At 49.3% G+C, this 23,157-nt stretch overlaps 1 protein-coding gene across 1 annotated transcript in view; it reads right to left on the minus strand.

Annotated features, from left to right (window-relative positions):
* The window catches only part of SORL1 (sortilin related receptor 1), a 157,086-nt gene that overhangs the window by 14,939 nt on the left and 118,990 nt on the right, over positions 1–23,157 (minus strand). The window contains exons 31-41 of the mRNA XM_025465194.3: positions 22,225–22,380; positions 17,794–17,943; positions 14,449–14,580; positions 13,362–13,488; positions 13,030–13,199; positions 10,577–10,689; positions 10,234–10,338; positions 9,382–9,454; positions 6,436–6,518; positions 5,159–5,255; positions 2,586–2,770 (exon numbers count right to left, since the gene is read on the minus strand). Coding sequence (XP_025320979.3) covers positions 2,586–2,770; positions 5,159–5,255; positions 6,436–6,518; positions 9,382–9,454; positions 10,234–10,338; positions 10,577–10,689; positions 13,030–13,199; positions 13,362–13,488; positions 14,449–14,580; positions 17,794–17,943; positions 22,225–22,380 — 1,391 coding nt within the window. The remainder of the gene's footprint in view (positions 1–2,585; positions 2,771–5,158; positions 5,256–6,435; positions 6,519–9,381; positions 9,455–10,233; positions 10,339–10,576; positions 10,690–13,029; positions 13,200–13,361; positions 13,489–14,448; positions 14,581–17,793; positions 17,944–22,224; positions 22,381–23,157) is intronic.

The following is a 23,157-nucleotide window of genomic DNA, read 5'->3' on the forward strand; positions in this document are numbered from 1 at the left end:
GGAGGGCAGCCAGGTGGATGTGGGGAGCTGCCTAGAAGACATCCACTGCTCCTCTCCTCCTTAGTAGAATCCTGGTCACTAGCGTGAATTGCCACCTGCAAGAAAATCTCCATTTCCCACCTCCCTGGAAGCCAGGAGAGGCCACGTGACACAAGCAGAGGTGTCCCGTGGGACCTCAGTGAGCTCATGGACGTGGAGCGGGGAGCCCTTCCTCCCGCCCTCCTCCTGCCCGGAACACAGAGGCTGGTGTGGCTCCAGACCTCCTGGACCACAAGGTGACTTTGAGGACAGATGCCACAGGCAGCTTGGGATCATCCTCAATCAAACCTGCTGTTGTAGAAACCCAGGGATGCTGAAGGGCTCCACCTTCTGCTAAAGGGGAGGGAAATAAAGTGCTGAAGCCATTGTCACTTTCGGCCCTGTTCTATGCAGCCACTCCCAACTCCAATGGTACATGTGGGAGTTTAAAGCAGGGCCTGGGGGTTTGATGGGCTTGGAGCGCCCGGGTAAGCACTCGGTCGGGTGGCATGGAAGTGCATACAGGCAGGTAAGCTGGGGACCAGAAGAAAGCTGAGCAAGGCTGGAGAGGTCATGGGAAAGGGGGCCACGGATCAGGGACGGGCACCAGGATTTCCGAGCCCCAGACAGCTGTGCATTTTCTCTCAGCTGGGGCCAGAGAGGAGAAGCATACGGGGAGGGGGGACAGAAGCCCCCGGGGGTGACTGGTACACGCAGGACAGGCCCCGCTGTGGGGCTGGGGTGGGCGGGCCTGGGCAGGGCCGCAAGAGGGCTCTGCACACCAAGGAGGCCAGGGGACAGGCAGGTCACCAGGGAAGGACGGGGGCCGTGGCCGTTGTCAGGGCGGAGAGGACGATGGGGGGTGAGCAACCCCTGTCCTCAGTGGCCCGAAGGGGGCAGCAGCTGAGAGCCTCCTGCAGGGGCCTGCACGGTCACCCTGAGAGCACAACGAGTGTGTCCAGCACGGAGGACGCAGAGCAAGGCTACCTCTGCCAGTTCTCACATAACAAGAGACCCCAAGGTCAAGTAGTGTTCCAGGGTGCGACCCTAGGCACCAGCCTCCGGACGCCCTCGGCTGGGGGCACCGGCAAGAAAGGCCTCTGTGAGCAGAGTCTGCTCTGAGGGCCAGGCGAGTCCACGCAGCTGTCTCTGTCCCTGCCTCAGGGCCACACTAGCCACACCTGAGCTCACACCAGTTTGGTTTCTGGCAGCTTCACTCTGCGGAGCCAGTCTGCTGCTCCAGGCCTTCGCTCCCTCATGGTAAAGGGCAAACGTCCACCCTGCCCAGCTGGTGTGGGCTGATAGCGACAAGCATGAGGGCTCTTGCGGTGCCTCCTTCTCCATCTTTCTTCAAGGCGACCTTACCACGATGTGCAAACCTTGGTTCATTCCCCATGGCGCAGGCCCACCCCAAGGGCACGCTGGAGATGCACTCAGAAGATAAGACCAGGCCTCCTTCCTCACCCCTCACTGCCAGAACTCACTAAACCTTGCTCACCATAGATTTATTCATTTATTCACTCACTCACAAACCGTAGATTTATTCGTTCTACGGGCCCTTCTAGTTAGGAGACTCGGAAAATAACCCTTCCCCTCCAGGAGCTTGCAAAGTAGTTAGGGAGATAAACACACAGAAGATACCAAATAGATAAAGCAGTATCTAATGCAGTGTTCTGCATGGCACCAACTATAAATTCGGGGGGGGGGGGCAGAAGGACTCTAGTGATAGAAAGAGCATAAGCCAAGGGCCAGACACAAGAGCAGGTGAAAATGTGCCAAGAAGTTTGGGAAGACCCACCTAAGAGCCAAGGAAGGTATACAGTGGGGATGTATGGGAAATAAAGACCAGACTCAGAAAAGCACACATCTGATCACAGTGCCTCAAAATGCATCCATAATGGGGCACCTGGGTAGCTGAGTGGTTGAGCATCTGCCTTCGGCTCAGGTCATGATCCTGGGGTCCTGGGATTGAGTCCCACGTCGGGCTCCCTGTTCAGCCCTCTCTTCCCTGTTCATGTTCTCTCTTACTATTTCTGTCCCTCTCAAAAAAATAAGTGGAATCTTTAAAAAAAACAAACATAATGACAAAAGAAAGAGAAAGAAAAGAAAAGAAAAGAGAAAAGAAAAGAGAAAAGAAAAGGACCAGTGGAGTGGGGACACTGGGAGGGAACAGGGGTGGGCAGAGCTGGAGAAGCAGCCCAAGAAGGCAACCTGGGGGTGGGGGGGATCACGTAGGTGGGGAGAGACTGGAGCAGCTGTCACTGCTGCTAATGTGTCACCACACCCACGAGCCAAGGTGAGTCCCTAGGCACAGAACACGCCCTCCCCCACCCCCCTTCACACTCACGATCTATCCAATAGCAAAGAGCTCGAGTACATTCTCTCAGATGCCAGGCCAAGGTGTGGAAAGAGGTAGCAGGTGCCTCTAGAACGTAATACAGAGCTGACGGAGAGGAGAGTTGGTGCTGGGGTGAGAAAGGAGGAAGCAGGAACAGAGACAGAGGAGAAAGCTCTGGGGCTACCCCCTGGCCCGGCATCAGGGGTGGCGGCCATCCTGGCTGACTCACCACGTTCCTGGGGCCCGTCCAGGTGCATTCCACTGCAGTCTGATTGATGGCCTTGGCTTTGAGGCTAGGAGCGGGAGGGCGGACTCCCTTGGTCGTGACATGCTCAAATGCCAGAGGACTGTCCCCCAGATCAGTCTTGGCCCAAGCAGAAATCTCATAGGATGTATGAGCAGTCAGATTGGCAACTGTGAAAACAGAGACAAGGAGATGCCGGGAGGAGCTGGAGGCGTCAGTCAAGAGCATGTATCTTGACAAACCAAGAAACAGTCTCTTAACTACAGAGAACAAACTGACATAACCAGAGGGGAGGTGGTGGGGTGGGGGGTGATGGGTGACGGGGATTAAGAGCACGCTCATCTTGACGGGCTCTGAGTAATATAGGGAATTGCTGAATCACTATATGGCACATCTAAAACTAATATAATGCTGTATGTTAACTACGCTGGAATTAAAATTAAAAATTTAGTGAAAAAAGAATTGTTTTGATATATAAAGTCCTACTTTTTAAGCCTTTTTTTTAATTTAAAAAAAAAAATCTCTGCACCCAACGTGGGGGCTTGAACTCATGACCCCTGAGACCTTAAGTTGTAGGCTCTTCTGACCAAACCAGCCAGGTGCCCTGATACCCTATTTCTTAATGTATCCTCTCAATTTAAGTGAGTCTCAAATGCTTACGTAGGAATTTTCATCATTTTACACATTCATCCCAGCATTACTTACTGACGACTACTACACATAATACACTCGCATGGGCGCTCGTAGATTTAAAGCTGACCATCTGGGGGTATAAACCGGGACAACACTCCTAGAGAGCCATTTGGCCTTGGGTAAACGTCTTAAAATTCTGCAAGGTCTTCATCCAGATTTCCCGTGGAATCAGAGCGAGCAAACATCTTTGGGACATGATGTCACATATCACGTATACACAATCCGATTGCCCAGAGACAAAGCAATGGTTAAATAGCGTGTATTCCACGAACTACTGTGCAGCCACTCAAAGTTGTCTCCAGGAATATTTAACGAGAGTAGAAAATTCTTACAACTTCACATAAAGTGAGAATGGCAAGATACAAAACTAAGTTGACTCTTGAATAACATGGGTTTGAACCTATGCGGGTTTACTCATATTCGAGGTTTTTTTGTTTGTTTTTTAATGGCCCAGTGCTGTAAATGTATTTTCTCTTCCTTAAAATTTTCTTAAGAACCTATTCTTGGGGCACCTGGGTAGCTCAGTGGTTAAGTATCTGCCTTCGGCTCACGTCATGTTCCCGGGGTCCTGGGATCAAGTCCCACAACAGGCTCCCCGCAGGGAACCTGCTTCTCCCCCTGCCTGTGTCTCTGCCTCTCTCTCTCTCTGTCTCTGTCTCTCATGAATAAATAAATAAAATCTTTAAAACATAAAAAGAGTATTTTCTTTTCAGGGTGCCTCGGTGGTGGAGTTGATTTAACCTCCAACTCTTGGGTTTTGGCTCTGAGCATGATCTCAGGGTCGTGGGATCAAACCCCACGTCAGGCACAGAGTTTGCTTAAGACTATCTCTCCCTCGCCCCTTCCCTTCAGAAACAAATAAATACTTTCTTTTCTGTAGCTTATCTTATTGTAAGAACAGTACAGAATACACAGAGCATACAAAATATGTGTTAATCAACTGTTTATGCGATTGGTAAGACTTCTGGTCAACAGCAGCCTGTGAGTAGTTAAGTTTTGGGGGGGAGTTAAAAGTTATAGGGTCAGAGCCCTCTGACCCCCGACTGTTCAGGGTCATCTATACTCAAACTAAGTCCATTTCCTTGTTTGTAAAACTGGAAAAACAACAACAACAACAACAACAACAACAACAGCACTGAGCAGCTGCTACTGCACAGATTAAAAAAGAAAACACCGTAAAGTGTTTGGCATGATGCCTGGCATCAAGCTAGCCTTTAATATAATTCAGGCACTAGCTAAGAAGACTATTTTTGCTGATTCTCCCAATTTCGATCAGTGCAACGTTGAGACAGTGAGATCAGAGCCTTGGGAATTAAAAAGATGTGGGTTCCAGTGCCGTCACCTTCTGTGGGAATTAACTTTCTCAACCGTGGGTTCTCATCGGTGACATGAGCATATCCCACGGAATTATTATTGGGGTTATATAAAACGGTACACACAGAACACCTGGGGAAAGGCCTACTGCAGCAGGTGCACAGATACAAGAGGGAGTGGGACACCACCTTCCCTCCTCCCTCAGTTCAGTTTGTGCATTCATTCAACAAAAACGTGCGCCAAGTACCGACTATGCACCACGCCCTGCACGCCTCACATACGTCAAGGAGGAGCGAACCCCACCAGAAAGGAGGGGCAGGCAGCCCACTCTCAGAACTTTCTTTAGGAACTCCAAAATCATCAGTACAGGCCTCTTTCCAGGAGCTAGGGAAACGGGCTGAGGAGCCACTGAGGGGACCCTCCCCCAGAGGCAATGCCTCCACTCCGCCCACCCAGAACGGCAGCCCCCACACAAGCTCTGCTGCTGCGGGAAGTACCGGAATCCCTACTCCCCCCAACCACTCGCACACCAACTGGCCTCAAGGTGTTACCTTTGTGTGACAAGATGCTCCCCCGGAAGTTCAAAGTTTTCTTCTCTTGTTTGTGGGTGTCAAATGCCCAGCAGAGGTTCACCACGTAGCCATTCACCTGCCAGCAACCACGAAACATGTTATGGGAACAGTACACAGCCAGGGAGCCCAGCAAACACAAAAGGCACCCCTTTGCTATTGCTGCTCTAGGCCTCGCCTTTCTTAGGATGGACAGCTTGTTTCTTGGTTCCATGTGTGCTATCGCTGGATCGTTATACTGCGCCTACCTCTAAAAACAAACATGGGACTATTTATTATGGGACTAATTATTATACACAATATAGATGTGATGAAACCAAAAAAACTGATGCAGCATAAAAGGGACAACAGCCAATTCATAATGGCAGAAAAAGGAAAAACCTTAAAGATAATTCCATTATGGCAATTACGGATACCTCAGGTGATCCTTGCAGTCAAGGCCAAGAGGTCAGTGCAAAAGGAGCTTCCTTAGCTCCCACTGTCCTCGGCCCATAAAATGATGTGATCTAAAGATCTTTAAATATGGGGCGGTGACAAAAAAATAAAAATGCTTTTAAGAGCAAAGACGATATAGAGACGTGTATATGAAAGCCATGGCTTGCAGCAACGGTCTCCGAAGCCAAGGGCAGGCCACCGAACTGTGGTTCAGTAAACGGCAAGAGTGCTCATCACTTGGAAGCTCTGTCCCACCACAGCTTCACAGACAGGGAGGGATGGGAGGAAAAATGGTTAAGACAGAACATTATGGGAGGTGCATCTCCACTTGGAAAACCACAGGCGCAAAGGGGGTCACAGCGGTGCTGGCTCGCAGACAGGCCGCGCGGAGGGGACGGTGGCGCGTGAAGGGGACGACGCGGAGTGGCTGTAAGTGGGCATGTTTCTCAGGTATCTGACTCTCTCTTTCACTGTGGGAACCTCTGCATTAGTGCTTAGCACCAGGAAATCCAATAAAGCTGAAAATTACAGGGCATACATATTCTGTTAACACCAACTCTTTATTTGCACTGTAGCTGTGAACCATTTAATTATACGGTTTAAGAAAAGAAGAAAAAAAAAAAAAGGCACCAGGCTGAGGCAGAGTAATTACACGAGAAGACTCACGTTGTTCTTTACAGGGGAAGGAACCAACCTCGTCGTGGGATTTTGGTCTTACTGGACCAAGCCATCCGTTTTCCTTAATCGTACCATTCCAGGCTGCAGCGAGCGATTCCCCAGCTAGGAGAGCCCACCCACCCGCCAGTTTGGAAGTCCAACGTTACCTTGACGTCGCTCTCCATGCTCAGGGTAAAGCTTAGGGAATTCTCGCCAAAGCTGTCGATGTGGATGTCTGGGGGTGGGATCACTAAAAGCGAAAAGGTGAAGAGAAACCACATGATGAAAAGTGAGGAAGGCAGGACCTAACAGTTTTCAAGTCAACAGACACAGCGGTCCTGGAGCGGGGGAAGAAAGGGCATTTCTCTGGCTGCTTCCACTCGTCGCTTTTACCACTGTCATCCTGACACTGAGCGGGGGGTCCGCAGTTGCCTGGCGAACACATGACTACCTTGGCTCCGTCAGCTATCCTGGCAATTAGGTCAAGCAGAAAAGTTCCATTATGTCAATGCCCCCAGGCAGCCAGGCTGCGGCCTGGTTCTGAAACGTGCCACCTCTCCTGGCACTCCCCAAGTGCTATGGCCCCTGGCCCTCCTCGAAGGTTGAGGGCACGATACATCGGAAGGCACAAATCGTCAACACCCATGTGGTAAGATGGAAAGCATGGGGTTCTGAAGTCCAGTAAACTGGAGTTCAAATTCCCATTTAGACACTAAGCAACTGTGCACGCTACTTATCTTTATACTGTTACCTCAGCGTTCCCTTTCTTTCCGTTTCCAATAAAGTCCCATCTATGACAGATTAAGGAACTGGTAAGTCAGTGGCAGGGCCGAGATGAAAGTGGCAGAGAGAAAAAGACCTCTCTTGGGTCAAGTAACGAGAGCGGGGTGCTCATCACTTGGAAGGTCTGCCCACAAGGTGGCGGACCGTGCTGTGTCAGGGCTCCATGGGACAACCGCCATCAGAAGACAGTATTTATTTATTTTTAAAGATTTTACTTATTTATTTGAGAGAGAGAGAGAGAGAGAGAGAGAGAGAGAGAGCAAGTGCTCACCCAATAGAAGAAGAGGGAGAGGGAGAAGCAGGATCCCTGCTAGGGAGCCAGACATGGGGTTCGATCCCAGGACCTGGAGATCATAACCTGAGCCGAAGGCAGATGCTTAACTAACTGAGCCACCCAGGTGCCCCGGAAGACAGTATTTAAACGACAACTTGTACACTTGACTGAACAGCACATAAGCATCTTATACAGGCAAGAGACACTCAAAGGAGTGGGTGAGATTTGGTGGCAAAAGAGATGTACCAAAATCTAGGAGTCCCTCCGGATGATCAACCACATAATAAGAGTGGGCGCGAGGAAGAAGAGATGACATTAGGAGTTTCAGGCGCCAACTCAGAGCAAAACAGCGCAGGTGCTGCTGTCATGCCAACCTGAATCAGAACCGTGGTGACTGGGGAGAGGTCACAATCCTTCCCAAAGCCCAGCTTCCTTAGCTACAAAATGAGCAGAAGAATACTTACATGATCGATCAGGATTAAAGGAGATCATGCCATGTAAAACAACGAGCACGGAGCTCAGTACGTAAGTGCTCAACTAATGGTTGCTTCTCTCGTTGCTGTTATTAATTCACCACATCCACTAACGAACGTGGCTGATGCCACTGCTGTGTTTGTCCTCTGGGTTACGTCATGACGACACAGGATCACAGGGTCACAGACGGAACACGACACACACTGTCTGACCCAGCACCCGTGGCCTCCTGTACACACTCTAGCCAAAACCCGCAGGAAGAGCGAGGTTCGCCATCAAAATCATACAAAAGAAGTTTAAGAGACTTTCCACGGCACCTGTGATTTGTGTTCAGGGAATTCAAGGTACGTGTCTTACTGCTGCCCTTCTAGTATCACTTCTTCTCAGTACGTACGACCAGGATGTTTTCATCGATTTTGTAGAGGGAGAATGACAAGACAATGAAAACTAGAAGGGAGTGTGCGCTCAGTACACTTTTTCTAACGAGCCCCAGGCACCCTGTCACGAAGACTGGCTGGCCTCAATAAGCTTGACTGCCTCCTGCCCTGATCTCAAGGAGCCCAAATTTTAAAGGCAACCAGATCGTGACTCTCCATAACCCACCGCCTATTTCTCACAGGCTCAGGTTAAAATAAAACCCTCCAACCACATGCCATTCCAGGTAACACGTGTACCTAGAAACAAAAGCGACGAGTGCCGAGGCCAAGTCCAGGAAACCGTTCAGGAATGCAAGCCGTAGTGCTGTCCCCCCAAGCGTGCCAGACTCCTTCCTTTTCATGGCTTTAACTCACCCCTCAACTATTTCATTCTCCTCGACACCAGTGAGAGTGGAGGAAACCAGACCAGACCCCCGCCCCCGCCCTTGCCAGGCATGCGCACAAGCAGGACAGTGCAGAGGGGGGGCCTGTGTCTCGGCCCAGGGGAAGGAGGGCAGCTCGGTGGTTAAATGCACAGGCTTTGGAGTCGGGAGGATCGGGCTCCCATCCCCGCTCTCTGCCATTTACTGTATGGAAAGTACCTTAACTTGTCTCTGGCTCTTTATGTTGTTCTGAGGGTGCTAAGGGTTCAACGAGATGGGCTGATGTACACAAAGCAGTGAGCACTCACTAGTGCCGGGCCCTTGGCAAGCCGTCGGCTATCACTGAGATCGGCTCCAGTGCTAGAAACTACTGCCTACACATCGTTTGTCAGCGTCATTGGGGAATTAACAAGGCCCAGCGTGGAGCTCTCACAAACACCATGAACAGACACGTACGAAATCACCTGTATCCATCACAAGAGGGAAGGAGAACTTTGGATTTGGATTTTGCGCATGAGCACAAGAGCTGGGCTTGCTGGTCTCTGGAAATCCCTCTGTACGTTTGCACCATAAGAAATGCTCCACTCTAGGAGCAGGAGTACATTCGACAGCCCCCAAAGAAACTCTATCTAGAGCACTAACCCCTGGAAACGTGTGCATGTTGGGGGGAAGGAGGTGGCCTGAAGTTCTCTCATCTGTGCTCCTCCATTTGCCAGTCCCACGGAATGTCCTTTCCCAAAAGCTTCTATCTTCTCTAAATCTGCAAATGCTGAAATCACGTACCTTTTCCTTTAACGGTGGTAATGGATTTAGAGTCGCTCCAGTTTCCCACTCCACGGCTTGTCACCGCAGCCACCTTTGCAAATCAGAACATGGATTAGTATAAGGTGAAGGCAATACACCTTACGGCAAGGGTTCCGAATGAGCTACGGGGCTGAGACTCTGGCAATGAGGGTGGGCAAGCATTCTAGGCAGGGGGATCCCGGACCCTCAGAGGTCCCGGCAACTGCAACAACAGGGGCAAGGAGACAAGAGGAATCTGGGCAGAGGGAGCCGCGACGGTGCGGACGTGATGGCATTTCTGTTGACTGACAGACCTTGAGGTTCTTCTATGCGGGGAGGGGAGGTGGTGCGTGTGCCCCAGTGGGTCCATACAGATACATGTAAACATACACACATATGAGAAAGGGAACTGATAAATCATCATTGCCATAGAGTCTGTCCCAACAAACATTTTCTGCACAAAATCTCCCTCTTTTCTGCTAAAGGTATTGATATATGGCATCAGATCCCTACGACAGTGGCTTGTAAGCGCCACTTACCATAGCTCTGCATCACCCTGCAGCTAAGGAGAAGCAGAAATGTGGTAGGTGCAAAAGCGTAGGAGCTGGCACGCTAGCAGAAAATCTGGGTTAGAAGCAGGCAAAGCTGCATTACCATCAATTCTCGGCTACCCAAGGGAAGTCTGATTTCAAGTTCTCCGTGGCACTGGTTTAAGGGACTGACAAGATGATGACGTCCCAGAGCAAGGGGCTGGGGATCTAGCAGATGAGTGGTAAGAATCTCATAAAAGTGAGCACGGAGTTCTCGTGCCCTAGGACTGCCCAACAGGCTGAGGTGGGTGCTAACACTCACTCTGACCGTATACGGAGCGTTGACCAACAAATTCTTTATTTCGGTAAAGTTGCTAACAGCCCTCTGGGAGGCCCACATCTTGGAACCACTCCTGCTGTATTCCACCTACAGTGAAAGGAAGAAATCATTAGTAAGGCAACCAATGGTCCGAGACATCCCGATACCTTTATAAGGAGGCAGGAGGAGGGCAGGGGTGAAATGCAAAATGTTCTAGAGGGTGGGATCGCTGTTCACCAGGCTTCTCCAAATCAAGTCCTAGTCACACACAGCACGTTCCTGCTCCAGCAGGACCCAGAAGTCTGTTCACACAGACACACGCGGCCCACTCCTAGAAGTTACTTACAATGTACTCTCGAATGAGGCCATGGGTGTGGGTGGGAGGGATCCAGTGGGCCACGATCACGCCTTCCTCTTCCCTGTGGAGTGACAGCTGGAGATTCTGAGGGGCGTCTGGCACTAGGAAAGAGTCAACTCGGGGTTAAAACCCATCTGTGTACTGGTAAATGGGAGGAACTTTCCTGAGATGGGAACAAAGACTAAGAAGAATCTAGAGCTAGCACTGGAACCTGTCCACTAGTAAAGGCTGTACGCTTGGTCTTCCCATCGACAAATCTGTCCTCTCTTCCAGAATGTGAGGTGTGCCGAGTGCCCATCAGGTCGTGGCGTAGTCGAGTGTGATGTGGGTGGATGGCTCACCATGATGTGGCTGCGGGCTGCAATCACCTGCTGGCGCTAGGCCTTCAGTGCCCAGATCTTAATTGCCAAGGTCAATGCCCGCTGCCTCGACGTCTCATCCAACCCGAGTATCGTGGGCATGGCCACAAAGGAATGAGACAGACTTACTTTCTAACAGCACAGAACACCTATACCCAAACAAATGGGGTCACCTTCCAAGCGGGCTCCTCTGTGACTTTAGTGCTGGCACTGTCAAGGTATTTCTGATCTTCTCTTTTGTGATTGCTCAGGGCCGGGTTGGAAGCCACACATGAAAACCACTCACAATACTTTCTAGTCAAACTTGATTCTGACGCAGAGGACGTATCCACGTCGATAACGCACAGAGGATGAACGTTAAGGGTTGAACACTGCCCACCACCCTCCTGCACACAGGATGAAGACGCTATCTACAAACTGGGGAGGGAGGCCTCAGAAGAAACGTCCCCGCTGGCACCTTGATCTCAGACTCCTAGCTTCTAGAACTGTGAGAAAATAAATTTCTGTTGTATCAGCCCCCCGGTCTACGGTACTTGGTTACGGCAGCCCCAGCAAACTAACACAATGAATATTCATCAACAATCGGAGACTTGAGCCCTGGCAGGACGGTGTCTCATTCATCTCTGCACCTATAGTATCTAACATAACACCTGAGCAACGTGAGGTGCTCAGCTAAGAGCTGTGGAGAGACAACCACCAAGTGGCCTATTTCAAAGACAGCTCCATAGTGTCAAGGATTTAGCTAAGCTTCTCCACGGTGTTGCTGCCTCAGCTTCCATTTTGTGCAGCCAAGCAGCCCGCAGGGATCCTAAATGGACACTGGTCCCTTATGCAAGCGTGTGCTCCAGATGGCAGCCTGCGGACTCACAAGCAAATGTGAGCTCCTGATACGACTTCCCATCTGCCCATGTTTATCGATAAAGTCTCCCCGGCCTCCCAGGACCTTCCCCTGTGAGCCCCACAAAGCTTTATCCAAACCCCCTTCTTTTTTGGCTTGGATTGACCAACGCAGCCTTAGCACAGGAACCCCAATGTACTATGCCCATCAATCCTAAAAAAAGCATGTGCCCAGATCCTGCACTCTGCCTGCATCCTGCCTTTACCTGTGCCCGAGGGGTCACATGGGGTATGCTGTGACTTCCTCTGGGACCTATGAATGACACACTTCTCTATTTCAATTTTCCCTTGCAGTCTTTTGTGGACACCCCAGGGCTCTACTAAGCAAACGTTAATTTAGCAAAATCAGAATGCACAGGTATTGGCGAGTTTTGTCCTGCCTAGAACCTCCTTGCTTTCTCTAGGTGCACCTAGTAGCTATCCTGCCCTCATGCTGGAATCACCCCCTTCTTCAAGGAGCCCTGGGGTTCCTCCCCCCCCTTTTTTTAAAAAAAAAAGAATGGCATGGAAGCCTAGATCTTAGTGATAGATGTGCTTACCGCTACTAAAGCATCACCTGTCTGGGCCCTCTCAGCTGACAAAGCAAGGAACTATATATGTGATACCAACCTGCCTCCATACATGCATCTGTAACTATTTTACATGTGAGCATCCGCAGGAATGTTAAAATCTGCACGAGTTCATGTGGGTGCCTCCAACCATAACCCAAATGTAAGCACAGGCATTCACAGATGGAAAGTTCCCAAGACCTTGGGAATGATGTCAGCTACCGTGAAAGGCAAAGAAGCAAGGAACTCTCTAGGGCATATGACTTTTGGTGAAATTCTTGAAAACCAAGCCTTAATACTCCTGACACGCCTCATATTTTAACAGTGATGATCTACACAAATACCAAGTGCTGGGAAATACATGGAAGGGAAGGTAGAGACGGGAACTGGAGAAGCAGAAGGTGGCAACGTTGGGCACGATCTGAAATTAACTTCTGACAGAGGCAAAACACCCCATGACGTAATAAGGGGAATGCATGCTCAACAACTCAGGCAGGACCATTAAACTCCACTATACCTCTTCTGTGTATGTGAGGCACATGTCATTATGTTCCCACACTCCTGACCATCCTTGGGAAACTCTGCAAATCCCACAGAAGGTCCTGGACATGCCATAAAAATAAACTAGAATACTTACATCCTTCTGGGGTTCTCAGAGTCACGAAGTCGTTGGTGTTGTGCACTTTGCTCAGACACTGGACCTGGACTTTAACCTGATACGTGGTGTCTGGCTTCAAGACTTTTAATATCATGTTTGTTTTATTGCTGTGGGTCTCCACGGTCTTCCAAATGCCCTCTCCAACCACCCTGGTCAAAAGAAGAAAGATACTGTGGCATCAAAGCGGCAGGGGGGTCACAGGGACGCCAGCCTCAGTTAATGAAGAGCCACTCTGCACACACAAGAGTTACAGAACACCCCGTGGTGATAAGAACATTGTTTTTTTCTCTCATGGCAAAGACGGGACTCACCTGTAGTAGACGTTATAGACACAAGAAGCAGAGGGCATCTTCTTGGGCCGTATCCAGGTCAAAGTGACATCCCCAGAGAAGTCGGCCGTCCACTGAAGATTCTGTACCTTGTATACAGTTAGTTCATCTAGAGAGATGAAGGGGGAAAGGGAAAGAAAGTTGTATCTCACAAATCCTTGGGTTTCAAAAGATCTCAGAGGTCCCTTGATTTTTAGGGAGACCTACCATGATCTAGATTGTCAGGTTATGGTCAGCATCTTAAGAGATCAGAAAAAAAGAATGAAGATTTGAAAACCTCCCTATATAACTTCTCCCAGGGTCTCCTAAATTTCCAATCACAATATTTTCCTTGCATTTCACCTCCTCATCTGTACTGAGATAAGCCTGTTTCTCAACAGAGTTCTATGGGTCCAGGGATGACGTGAGAGCAGGATGTCACTGCTACAGATCGAATGTGCGTGTCCCACAAAATTCATATGCTGAAACCCAATCCCCAACGTGATGGGATTAGGAGGTGGGGCCTTTGGAAGTCTTCACGAATGAGATCAGTGTCCTCATAAACGCGGCCCCAGAGAGCTCCCTCACCCCTGCCACCACGTGAGGACAGAGGGAAGACGGCCGTCTATGAACAAGGAAACAGGCCCTCACCAGACGTGGAATCTGCTGGTGCTCTGATCTTGGGCTTCCAGCCTCCAGAACTCAGAGTACTTCTCAAAATTTCTGTTGTTTATAAGCCATTCGGTCTGTGGGGTTCTATCATGGCAGCCCAAAAGGACCAGGACAATGACCAAATGCCTTCCAGACAGAAGGCCTGTGTTCATCCCACCACAAAGCCTGATGCCCTGGGAGCGTGGTGCACCCACACGACGTGGGACACGTCCACAGAAAACAAATGCAAGACCAGTGCTTCCCTCACAGGGATGAGGTCAAGCTACACCAGAGCAGGACAAGCCTCATTCACCGAGTGCTCCAATACTGGGCAAAAAAGGGATTTCGTCTTCAGACCGAGGAGAGGCTCACAAGGTTCCCGGCAGAGTGCACGTGGGGTCCAGGCTGAGCCCAGGGCCTGAGGAGGGGTGGCACTCACCGCTGCAGTCCCTCTCGTCACTCTCGTCCGAGCAGTCCAGGAAGCCATCGCAGCGCTCGGAGAGCACGATGCAGGCCTCGCCGTCCTCACACTTGAACTCCCTGCTCATGCAGGTCAAGGTGCTGTGTGTGGCTGCAACACAGGGGAGGGCACGTTGTGGTGACGGTTGATCGTATTTAGGAAAAGTGGTGTCTGCTCGTCAGCTTCTGACTCAAAATATGCCTCTGGGATGAGGAGTAATAACCCCCACAGTGCCTCTGTGATGCCTCCTTATTTGACATTAACAACTGGAATCTACCTTCAGGAAGAGGAAGAGCTTTGGGGTCAAATGACCTAGAGTGGATGCAATAATTTGTAAGCTTCACAGTGATTCACTAGAATTGGCCAGGGTTCCAAACTTCTAGAACTTTCAGAACAAAGAATCCTGTTTTCTGTCTGAAGCATGGCACCCACTTCTAAAAACCACACTTTGAGATGCAGGTAGAAAATTGGATAATGTGGGATCCCTGGGTGGCGCAGCGGTTTGGCGCCCGCCTTTGGCCCAGGGCGCGATCTTGGAGACCCAGGATCGAGTCCCACGTCGGGCTCCCGGTGCATGGAGCCTGCTTCTTCCTCTGCCTATGTCTCTGCCTCTCTCTCTCTCTCTGTGTGTGACTATCATAAATAAATAAAAGTTAAAAAAAAAGAAAAAGAAAATTGGATAATGTTCTCATGAGAGAACCAGCATGGTCAAGAGAAATGGATAATGGATCCAGAGATATGTTCCTAGAGACAAAAAGATTCAGGGGGTCAGGTGGGATGGAATGTTACAACTATTCTCAACTGGCAAGTGTTCATGCAAAGGAAGAATTAAACTTTGCATGTCTCTCGTGTGGAGGTACAGACTTCAATTAAATATACTTTTAAAAGGGCTCTCTGCTATTGTCAGTGAAAGAAAGGAAATGCGAGGCTTTTTACAAACTATAATCCTCCATCTTCTGGAAAATCATTTTATTATAGAGCCCTGTTACAAGCTGAGCTGGAATTGGTGTGTCTTGGGGTTTTGGAAAGGAGGCTTGGTTACAAATAAAATTGCATTAGAGCATTTAGAAAACGTTTGAGACCCACTAATACAAGAAACCCAAGATGGAATTCATCCTTCCATCTATCCACCTACCCATTCGCTCATCCATTTATCCATCCATTCAACTAGTCATCCCTTAACCACCCATCCACCTACCCCTCCATTTATCCATCCACCCATCCATCCATCTACCTATCCACTCATCCACCCAACCATCCACCCATCCAGTGAATATTCACATGGAGGGCCTACCATGAATCAGGTACTTTCAAGATGCTAAGAATACGGTGATGTGTAAAACAAAGGACCTACCCTCACAGAGCTTACTTTCTATTGAGAGAAACAGCAAATACATAAACAACTCTGTTATTTTAGATAGTGATTAAAGACTACAAAAAAACCTAAAGAAAGAAATAGTAACAGAATGATGGGCAGAGGTCATTTCATATAAAATAGTCAAGAAGAGGCAGGAAACAACAAATGTTGGAGAGGATGCGGAGAAAAGGGAACCCTCTTACACTGTTGGTGGGAATGTGAACTGGTGCAGCCACTCTGGAAAACTGTGTGGAGGTTCCTCAAACAGTTAAAAATATACCTGCCCTACGACCCAGCAATTGCACTGTTGGGGATTTACCCCAAAGATACAAATGCAATGAAACGCCGGGACACCTGCACCCCAATGTTTATAGCAGCAATGGCCACGATAGCCAAACTGTGGAAGGAGCCTCGGTGTCCAACGAAGGATGAATGGATAAAGAAGATGTGGTTTATGTATACAATGGAATATTAGTCAGCTATTAGAAATGACAAATACCCACCATTTGCTTCAACGTGGATGGAACTGGAGGGTATTATGCTGAGTGAAATAAGTCAGTCGGTGAAGGACAAACATTATATGTTCTCATTCATTTGGGGAATATAAATAATAGTGAAAAGGAATATAAGGGAAGGGAGAAGAAATGTGTGGGAAATATCAGAAAGGGAGACAGAACGTAAAGACTGCTAACTCTGGGAAACGAACTAGGGGTGGTAGAAGGGGAGGAGGGCGGGGGGTGGGAGTGAATGGGTGACGGGCACTGGGGGTTATTCTGTATGTTAGTAAATTGAACACCAATAAAAAATAAATTTAAAAAAATAAAAATAAAAAAAAAATAGTCAGGAAGAAACTCCATGAAGGGCATTGTTTTAGAAAAATACTAAGATCCCCATGCCAGAATTATTCCACATGATAAAATATATCCAAACAACAGGTGAGTAGTAAAGCAGGTGGACGTTTGAGGTTTCTTTACAAAACACGTCTCGATATTTGTTTTAAAGTGGGAAAACATAGGTTTTAGAAATGGAGAATACGGTTGCTATTAATCTCTGAAAATTCTTAAGCTGATAATTAAACAGATGATTCACAGGTGCTGGAAGAGAACGTGGTGGCCTTCGGGGGCCAGCTTCTCTAAGAACGATCCCGTCATGCTAATCTCACTTCCTTTTTTGACAGGGCTCTCAGACTAACGGATGGAAGAAGACTGGAAATAGAGCACATCTTGATTTTAAGACCCCTAACCTAGCAACATCCTTATGAATGAGGCCAATTTGGAGCAGGTTAAAGAAACTTATTTAAAGAATACCAACTAATGATTTAATCTCACTCAGGAGGAAGATCCTATTTTATTGCCTCTGTTAATTCTTTTTTCTTTTTTTTTTTTAAAGATTTTATTTATTTATTCATGAGAGACACAGAGAGAGAGGCAGAGACACAGGCAGAGGAAGAAGCAGGCTCCTGGCAGGGAGCCCAGTGTAGGTCTGGATCCCAGAACCTCCGGATCACGCCTTGAGCTGAAGGCAGACGCTCAACCACTGAGCCACCCAAGTGCCCCTGTTAATTATTTTCAAAGCTCATCTTACTGTGCGGTTACTTGTTTGGCTGAAATGTTCCTACTCTGATTTTGGGAAACGTGGGGTCAATCTGCCCTGTGATTTTGACGTCCCAAAGGTCCATCTGAATTTTACCCTACTCCCTGGACTCCCCCTGTTATTTCAGAGTATTTCACTATAAGAACTTTGAACGTGGCATGACTTCACAAGCTTTGGGGGCAGAAAAAAATTACTAAATAGATATCCCAGTCTGGTACTGACGAGGTGTTCTTCTCTGAAGCTGATTTTCCTATCTCTAAAATGGAGATAATAGCAAAATCACAAGGTTATTATGAGAAACAAAGCATAAGTAATGGGGTCTCCTGCTCTCTAGAAATCCTCCCCGAGTGGTGAATTCCTCTGAGACTACTCACGGCAGTTGGCCTCGTCCTGGCCATCCTGGCAATCCTGGTGGCCATCACAGCGCTTCCAGTTGGGGATACATTTCTTTGGTTGGCGGCATTCAAATTCAAATCGGTCACAGAGCCCACGGTGAGTGGGAACAGAGGCAGTAGTGACATTTGCTGGAAGAAAAGATTTTGAAAATTCACTTTTTGGTAGCCAGGGAGCTGGCCAACAAGAGCAACCACTCAACACATTAGGAAGTTCAGGGACCTCCAGTGTTTTCGGAATTTCAGTGGGGACATGGAGACACAACATGTGAGCTCTGGATAAGGAAGGCAGATCGACCAGACACAGCCACTGAATTTGGAAGCCAGGACGCAGACAGTGGTAAGTGACTCAAGAGACCAGAGGAGGCTGTACCCCATCCTAAGTAGTCACAGCACAAAGCAAAGAACCCACAAGATAGACATCACAGAATCTTCAAAAAGCTGGAAAGTGGCATCTCTGAACTGGCAGAGAAGAGGGAGAAAGACAGGAAGGGAACTGAAGAGTGTTTGAGTAGCAGCAAGACCCCTTGCATCCCCTGGCCCTACCAGCCCCATGAGGCAATCACCCCGGATGTCACACCCACAAAAGCCTAGAGGACTGTTACCTGGAGGGTAAAAAGGCTGGTTAGACAGGCCTAATGAAGAACAAGACTGTCATACGGAAGAGAGGGGGTAAACCCGCAGATTGCTGAATGTGGGGCCCTGGTCCCCGTCCTCATAAGCCCTGGCAGGGACATATTTATTCTCTAGACAGGAGGACGTACAAATCTTCTCTGAGGAAACTGAGCAGCCTCGGAGCAAATCCTCAAGCAACCCAGATCAAGAGTTCCCCAACAAATAGCCCAACCATGAAACTCAGAGCCAGCAGGCCGACCCATGTGCAGAATCTCTTGTGTTTTTATCACCACCCTCAGACACAAGGAAGCCAGGATTATTTGGGGAAAACCTTTGACATGAAAGATAGAAATGGGCACACACCCCTTCCCTGCAAAAAATAAAATTTGGAGGTAATAGTGAGTTAATAAGAAGAAATTCTCAAATGTAAATATCCTTACTACGCTCAGAACGAAAGAATATAGATTTCTGCATGAAAAAAGGACAAGATGTCATGAAAAAGGAATAGTACTAGAAATGCCAAAGCTCCTAAAAATAAAACCATGTAATTGTAATGGAAAACTCAGAAGCAGAGCTGGAAGATAGAGCTGAATCTCCCAGAAAACAGAGCCAGGGGAGCGGAGGGGTGGAGGAAGAAAGAGATAAATTAAAAAATTGAAAAGGGACAGGACCACATCAGTAGATTTAAAGTATGAATGACGAGAGTTCCAGGAAGAAAGAAAAAACAGAAAAGATCATTCAAAAAATATTTCAATGGTGTTACACTATATGTTGGCAAATCAAATGTATAAAATACATATTAAAAAAAGAATATTTCAAGAAAAATTCCCCAAACTCAAACACGGAAGTTTCTGGAATGAAAGAGCCAGTCAGTGTGTCCATCCACTACAATGATGGAGAGGGACCCACATCAAAGCACCTCGTTGTGGAATTTCAAAACACCGGGGCCAAAGGGAATAACCCTATAAGCTTCCAGAGAGTAAAAACACGTGACATGCAAAAGTTCTGAATCAAATGCTTTGGATTTCCCAAGACCTGCTCGATCACAGTGGAGCAATACCTCCAAAATTAGGAAGGAGCATTACTGGCAACCTAGATTTCCAAACCCACACCAACAACGATCACTCACATCTGAAGACAGAAGGAAAACACTTTCAGATAAGCAAGACCTCATTGGTGCCTCCCACGTTCCCTTTCCCAGGGAACCTTCTGGAAAATGTGCTCTACCAAAAAATGGGATTAAACTTAAAAAAAAAGAGAGAGAGAGAGACGAGAGACACAGAGACAGAAGGAGGGAGGGAAGGGAAAGCGAGAGAGGGAAAGAAATCTGGGATATAGAAAGCAGTAGCTCCAACAGGACAGAAATAAAACAAGTCCTTGGGATGGAGAAGCCGCATCCGGCAAGCCACGTGGGGCCCAGGTTGCATAGAGAGCAACCAGCACAAGCCCAAGCAGCAGCTCAGGAGACAAACTGAAGGCTGTCCTCTCTGGGTCCCTGGCCACCCTGCCACCATATTCAACACCTGATAGAACTGCTAAAGGGTGTGCTCCAACAACACAAGGAGTAAAGCAAGAAAAGACTCGAGACCCAGGAAACCATGAATCTACACCAGGAGAAAGGCAACGGGACTCCCAAGGAGGGCAGTGAAGACCCAGGGGAGGGGCACACAGCAGGCAGAGAGAACTCAGCACAGAGATGAGGGCTCGGGCTATTAGAAGGGACGCCCCCAAGAGAAACTGTGGGGCTGAGAAATGAGTGATACGGTGATCTTGTGGAAGGCAGCCCTCGGAGGCTACCGGGACGGGGAAAGCATTACCAAATGGCACATGGTAACCTGTGCTAACAAATAAAACTACAAAAACCAATTACTAACTTTGGGATCCTGTGTGTATCCCATGGTTTTAACTGGATTTTCAAAGGGGCCCCTCCGGCCCCTAGAACCACTCTGCTAAAACAGGGTGCCTGGGGACAAGCGGTAAAAAATGAGGCCAGAAAGCCAGGCCGAGGCCCCTCATGGCACTAACGCTTGGACGGTCAGGGGGCTGCAGAAGGTTCCAGACTGGGGAAGACATGATCATGCATCCGGATGCAGCCTGTCGGAAGGCTAACTGCACAGGGGAGAGCACAAGGCCCAGAGACCAGTTAGGAGACTTGCAGTGCAGAAACCAGACCTGCGAGCGAGAGACAACTCAAATTAAATTTGTACTGATGACGTACATACAAAAGAAATCACAGGAGTTGAATGAAAGATCGAAATAGGATCTGCTCCCTGGATGAGGCGGGGTTTGCTAGAGCCTGTTAATACCTTTTACAGAGTTTCAATAAAGCAAAAAAAGATTTTGAGAGAAGAATCAAGTCACTCAACAGATAGATAGGTGGGTCTTGGAACAGGTGTTCCAAGAGATAAGAAAAATTTATTTTTTTACACAATTTGTTTTCAATTGAGAAGCATTTACAGGATGGTGACTATTTGCCTATTACTGTAATAAACACAGTGGGGGATTCAACGTAGTAGGCAGCACGATCTCAAGACATGAGGTCTGTATAATTGTTTGGAAAAGAAAGATTCCCGTGCAGGCGACAACCAGAAAGCAGCGCACGGCGGATCATAGGGAAGAATCAAAAGGACAACAGGTGGGTATGAGACTGGAACAGAGATCAGGACCCTGACAGGACCCAGTGATAGCTCCACAGGGGTGGGCTTGTGGGAGAAAGTAATGGTGCACTTGCTCCAAGTGGGAATCTCAAACTTTGGTGACCCTACCCATCACGTGGGGAGCTCCTGAGCTCCACACAGAAATCCTAATTCTGCATTTTTTTACAAACACCCCCACGTGATCCCATTACAGGTGGTCTAGTATGGGAACGTCCTTTGATGATCACCAGTGATATATCAAGGTCTCTCTTAGCTACAAAATCTGGGCTCCTGTCTGCTGGGACGGACAGCGGGTCTCACGGAGAGGGGGCCAGTGGGAAGGTAAGGTCAGGGAGGACACAGGTCTCATGAGGCAGAAACGCTGCCGAAGGAGTATTAACAGGGAAAACGTGGAAGCAGCAGGCCCGAAGCACCAAGGAACGGCGGGTACGGAAGGGCCTTGAAACGGGACTCCAGGGTTGGGATCTGTCTTCCGGACAAGGGGACACCACTGACGATTTCTAAACAGCGAAGCAAGGGGACCAATTCGTTTTCAAGGAGGAAACTGACTGCCGACCTAGAAGTTTGCTAGGAACAGGATCTGCAAAGCGTAGAGGACAACTGTCCACTCTCTTACGCTAACCGAGTTTGAAATAGAATCCGGCCCAGGAAAGGACGCAGCACCCTCACCCGTGCTGGGCCGCAGCGAGGGCCACGCACGAGCCGGGGGCGCAGGGCCCACCTCGCCTCCCCCCAACAGGGCGACGGGCCGCGCTCCGGGTGCCTCTGCGTTCGGCCACTAGATGGCAGTGCTCACCCTCCTTTCGAAGGACGGCCGCCAAAGGCCAGCACGGAGGTTGAGAGTCTGATAGGCAGGCAAACACGCCCCTGGTGGCCCCCACTGTGATGCCCCCGAGGAGGAAGCACAGTGGCCCACCGCAGCCAGGGCGGGAAGCAGGGCGGCTGGCCTTTCCGTGCAGGAGGATCACAAGGCGGTTCGAGGAGGTGAGACCCTCCAGCTCCCAGAGCCACGGGTGTCCCCGCTCTGGAGGTGAGCAGCAGCCCGGCCAACAGAGCACGGGGGCCCAGAAGGCAGGGGACACCCAGTATCCAGGGCGTACCCCCCAAAGGTCCGCTCCCCGCAGGCAGGCGCCGCACTCACCGGGCGAGGGGCAGGCTTCTTCATCCGAGCCGTCGGCACAATCCCGGTACCCGTCGCACACCCAGCTGTCCATCACGCACGCCCCGCTGCTGCAGCGGTAGTAATTGGGCAGACACGTGGAGGGCCCGGGAGTAGGGGAGGGAAGGATATGTAAATCTGTGCAAGACACAAGCAAGCAAGAACACCCAAAGTGTTACAAGACGCTTCATCTCAGAGCAAAATGTGCCCCAAACTCAGTGCAGACGTCCCCGTTTTAGCTGCCCCAGCCCTGGGAGGGTCAGGGTCAGGCACAGTTCTGAACAGCCGCTCATCTAAAAAATCATCTAAAAAATCATTCATAATTAGGGCATCAGAATAGGCTGCAACCTCTTCCCTTTTTTGGAGCAGAATCACCTATAACCTATTTGATGGGACTGGGGCTGAGGGAGTTTGCTCTTGCAGGAGCTCAACAGGGGCTTGATGCCTTTGCAGGCTGATGCAAGGCACAGGACTCAGAATGCACAGGGTGGATGGGGGAGCTCCCACGGAGGCCACACACCGTTCCAGTTACAGCTCCATCGCAGCTCCCCCAAGACCTAGTTCAGAGAGGAGGATGCCTAAAAGGAAAGTCAGGAGGATGCATTCCACACCAGTGCTCCCCAGATGCAGCGTGGTACCCCTATTGCCTAGAGATCTTGTTAAAGTGTGGATTCAGAAGGGAGGCCTAGGGTGGGGGTTAAAGACTCTGTGTTTCTAACCAGCTCCAAGCAGACGTGGACGCTGCTGGTCCGCAGGCCATGCCTGCACTTGCCAGGCTGCACAGCGCTTGCTGTGGCCTGCAAATATGGCAAGCGTGACCCTAGAAACAGGAGAAACCAACCACACTGGTTTTCGGAGTGGGAGGAGACAGAGAGGCACTCAGACAGTTACACCCCCCAAAATCGCCGAACGAGC

The sequence above is a fragment of the Canis lupus genome, chromosome 5 (genome assembly GCF_003254725.2).
Source record: "Canis lupus dingo isolate Sandy chromosome 5, ASM325472v2, whole genome shotgun sequence".
Classification (NCBI taxonomy): Eukaryota; Metazoa; Chordata; class Mammalia; order Carnivora; family Canidae; genus Canis; species Canis lupus.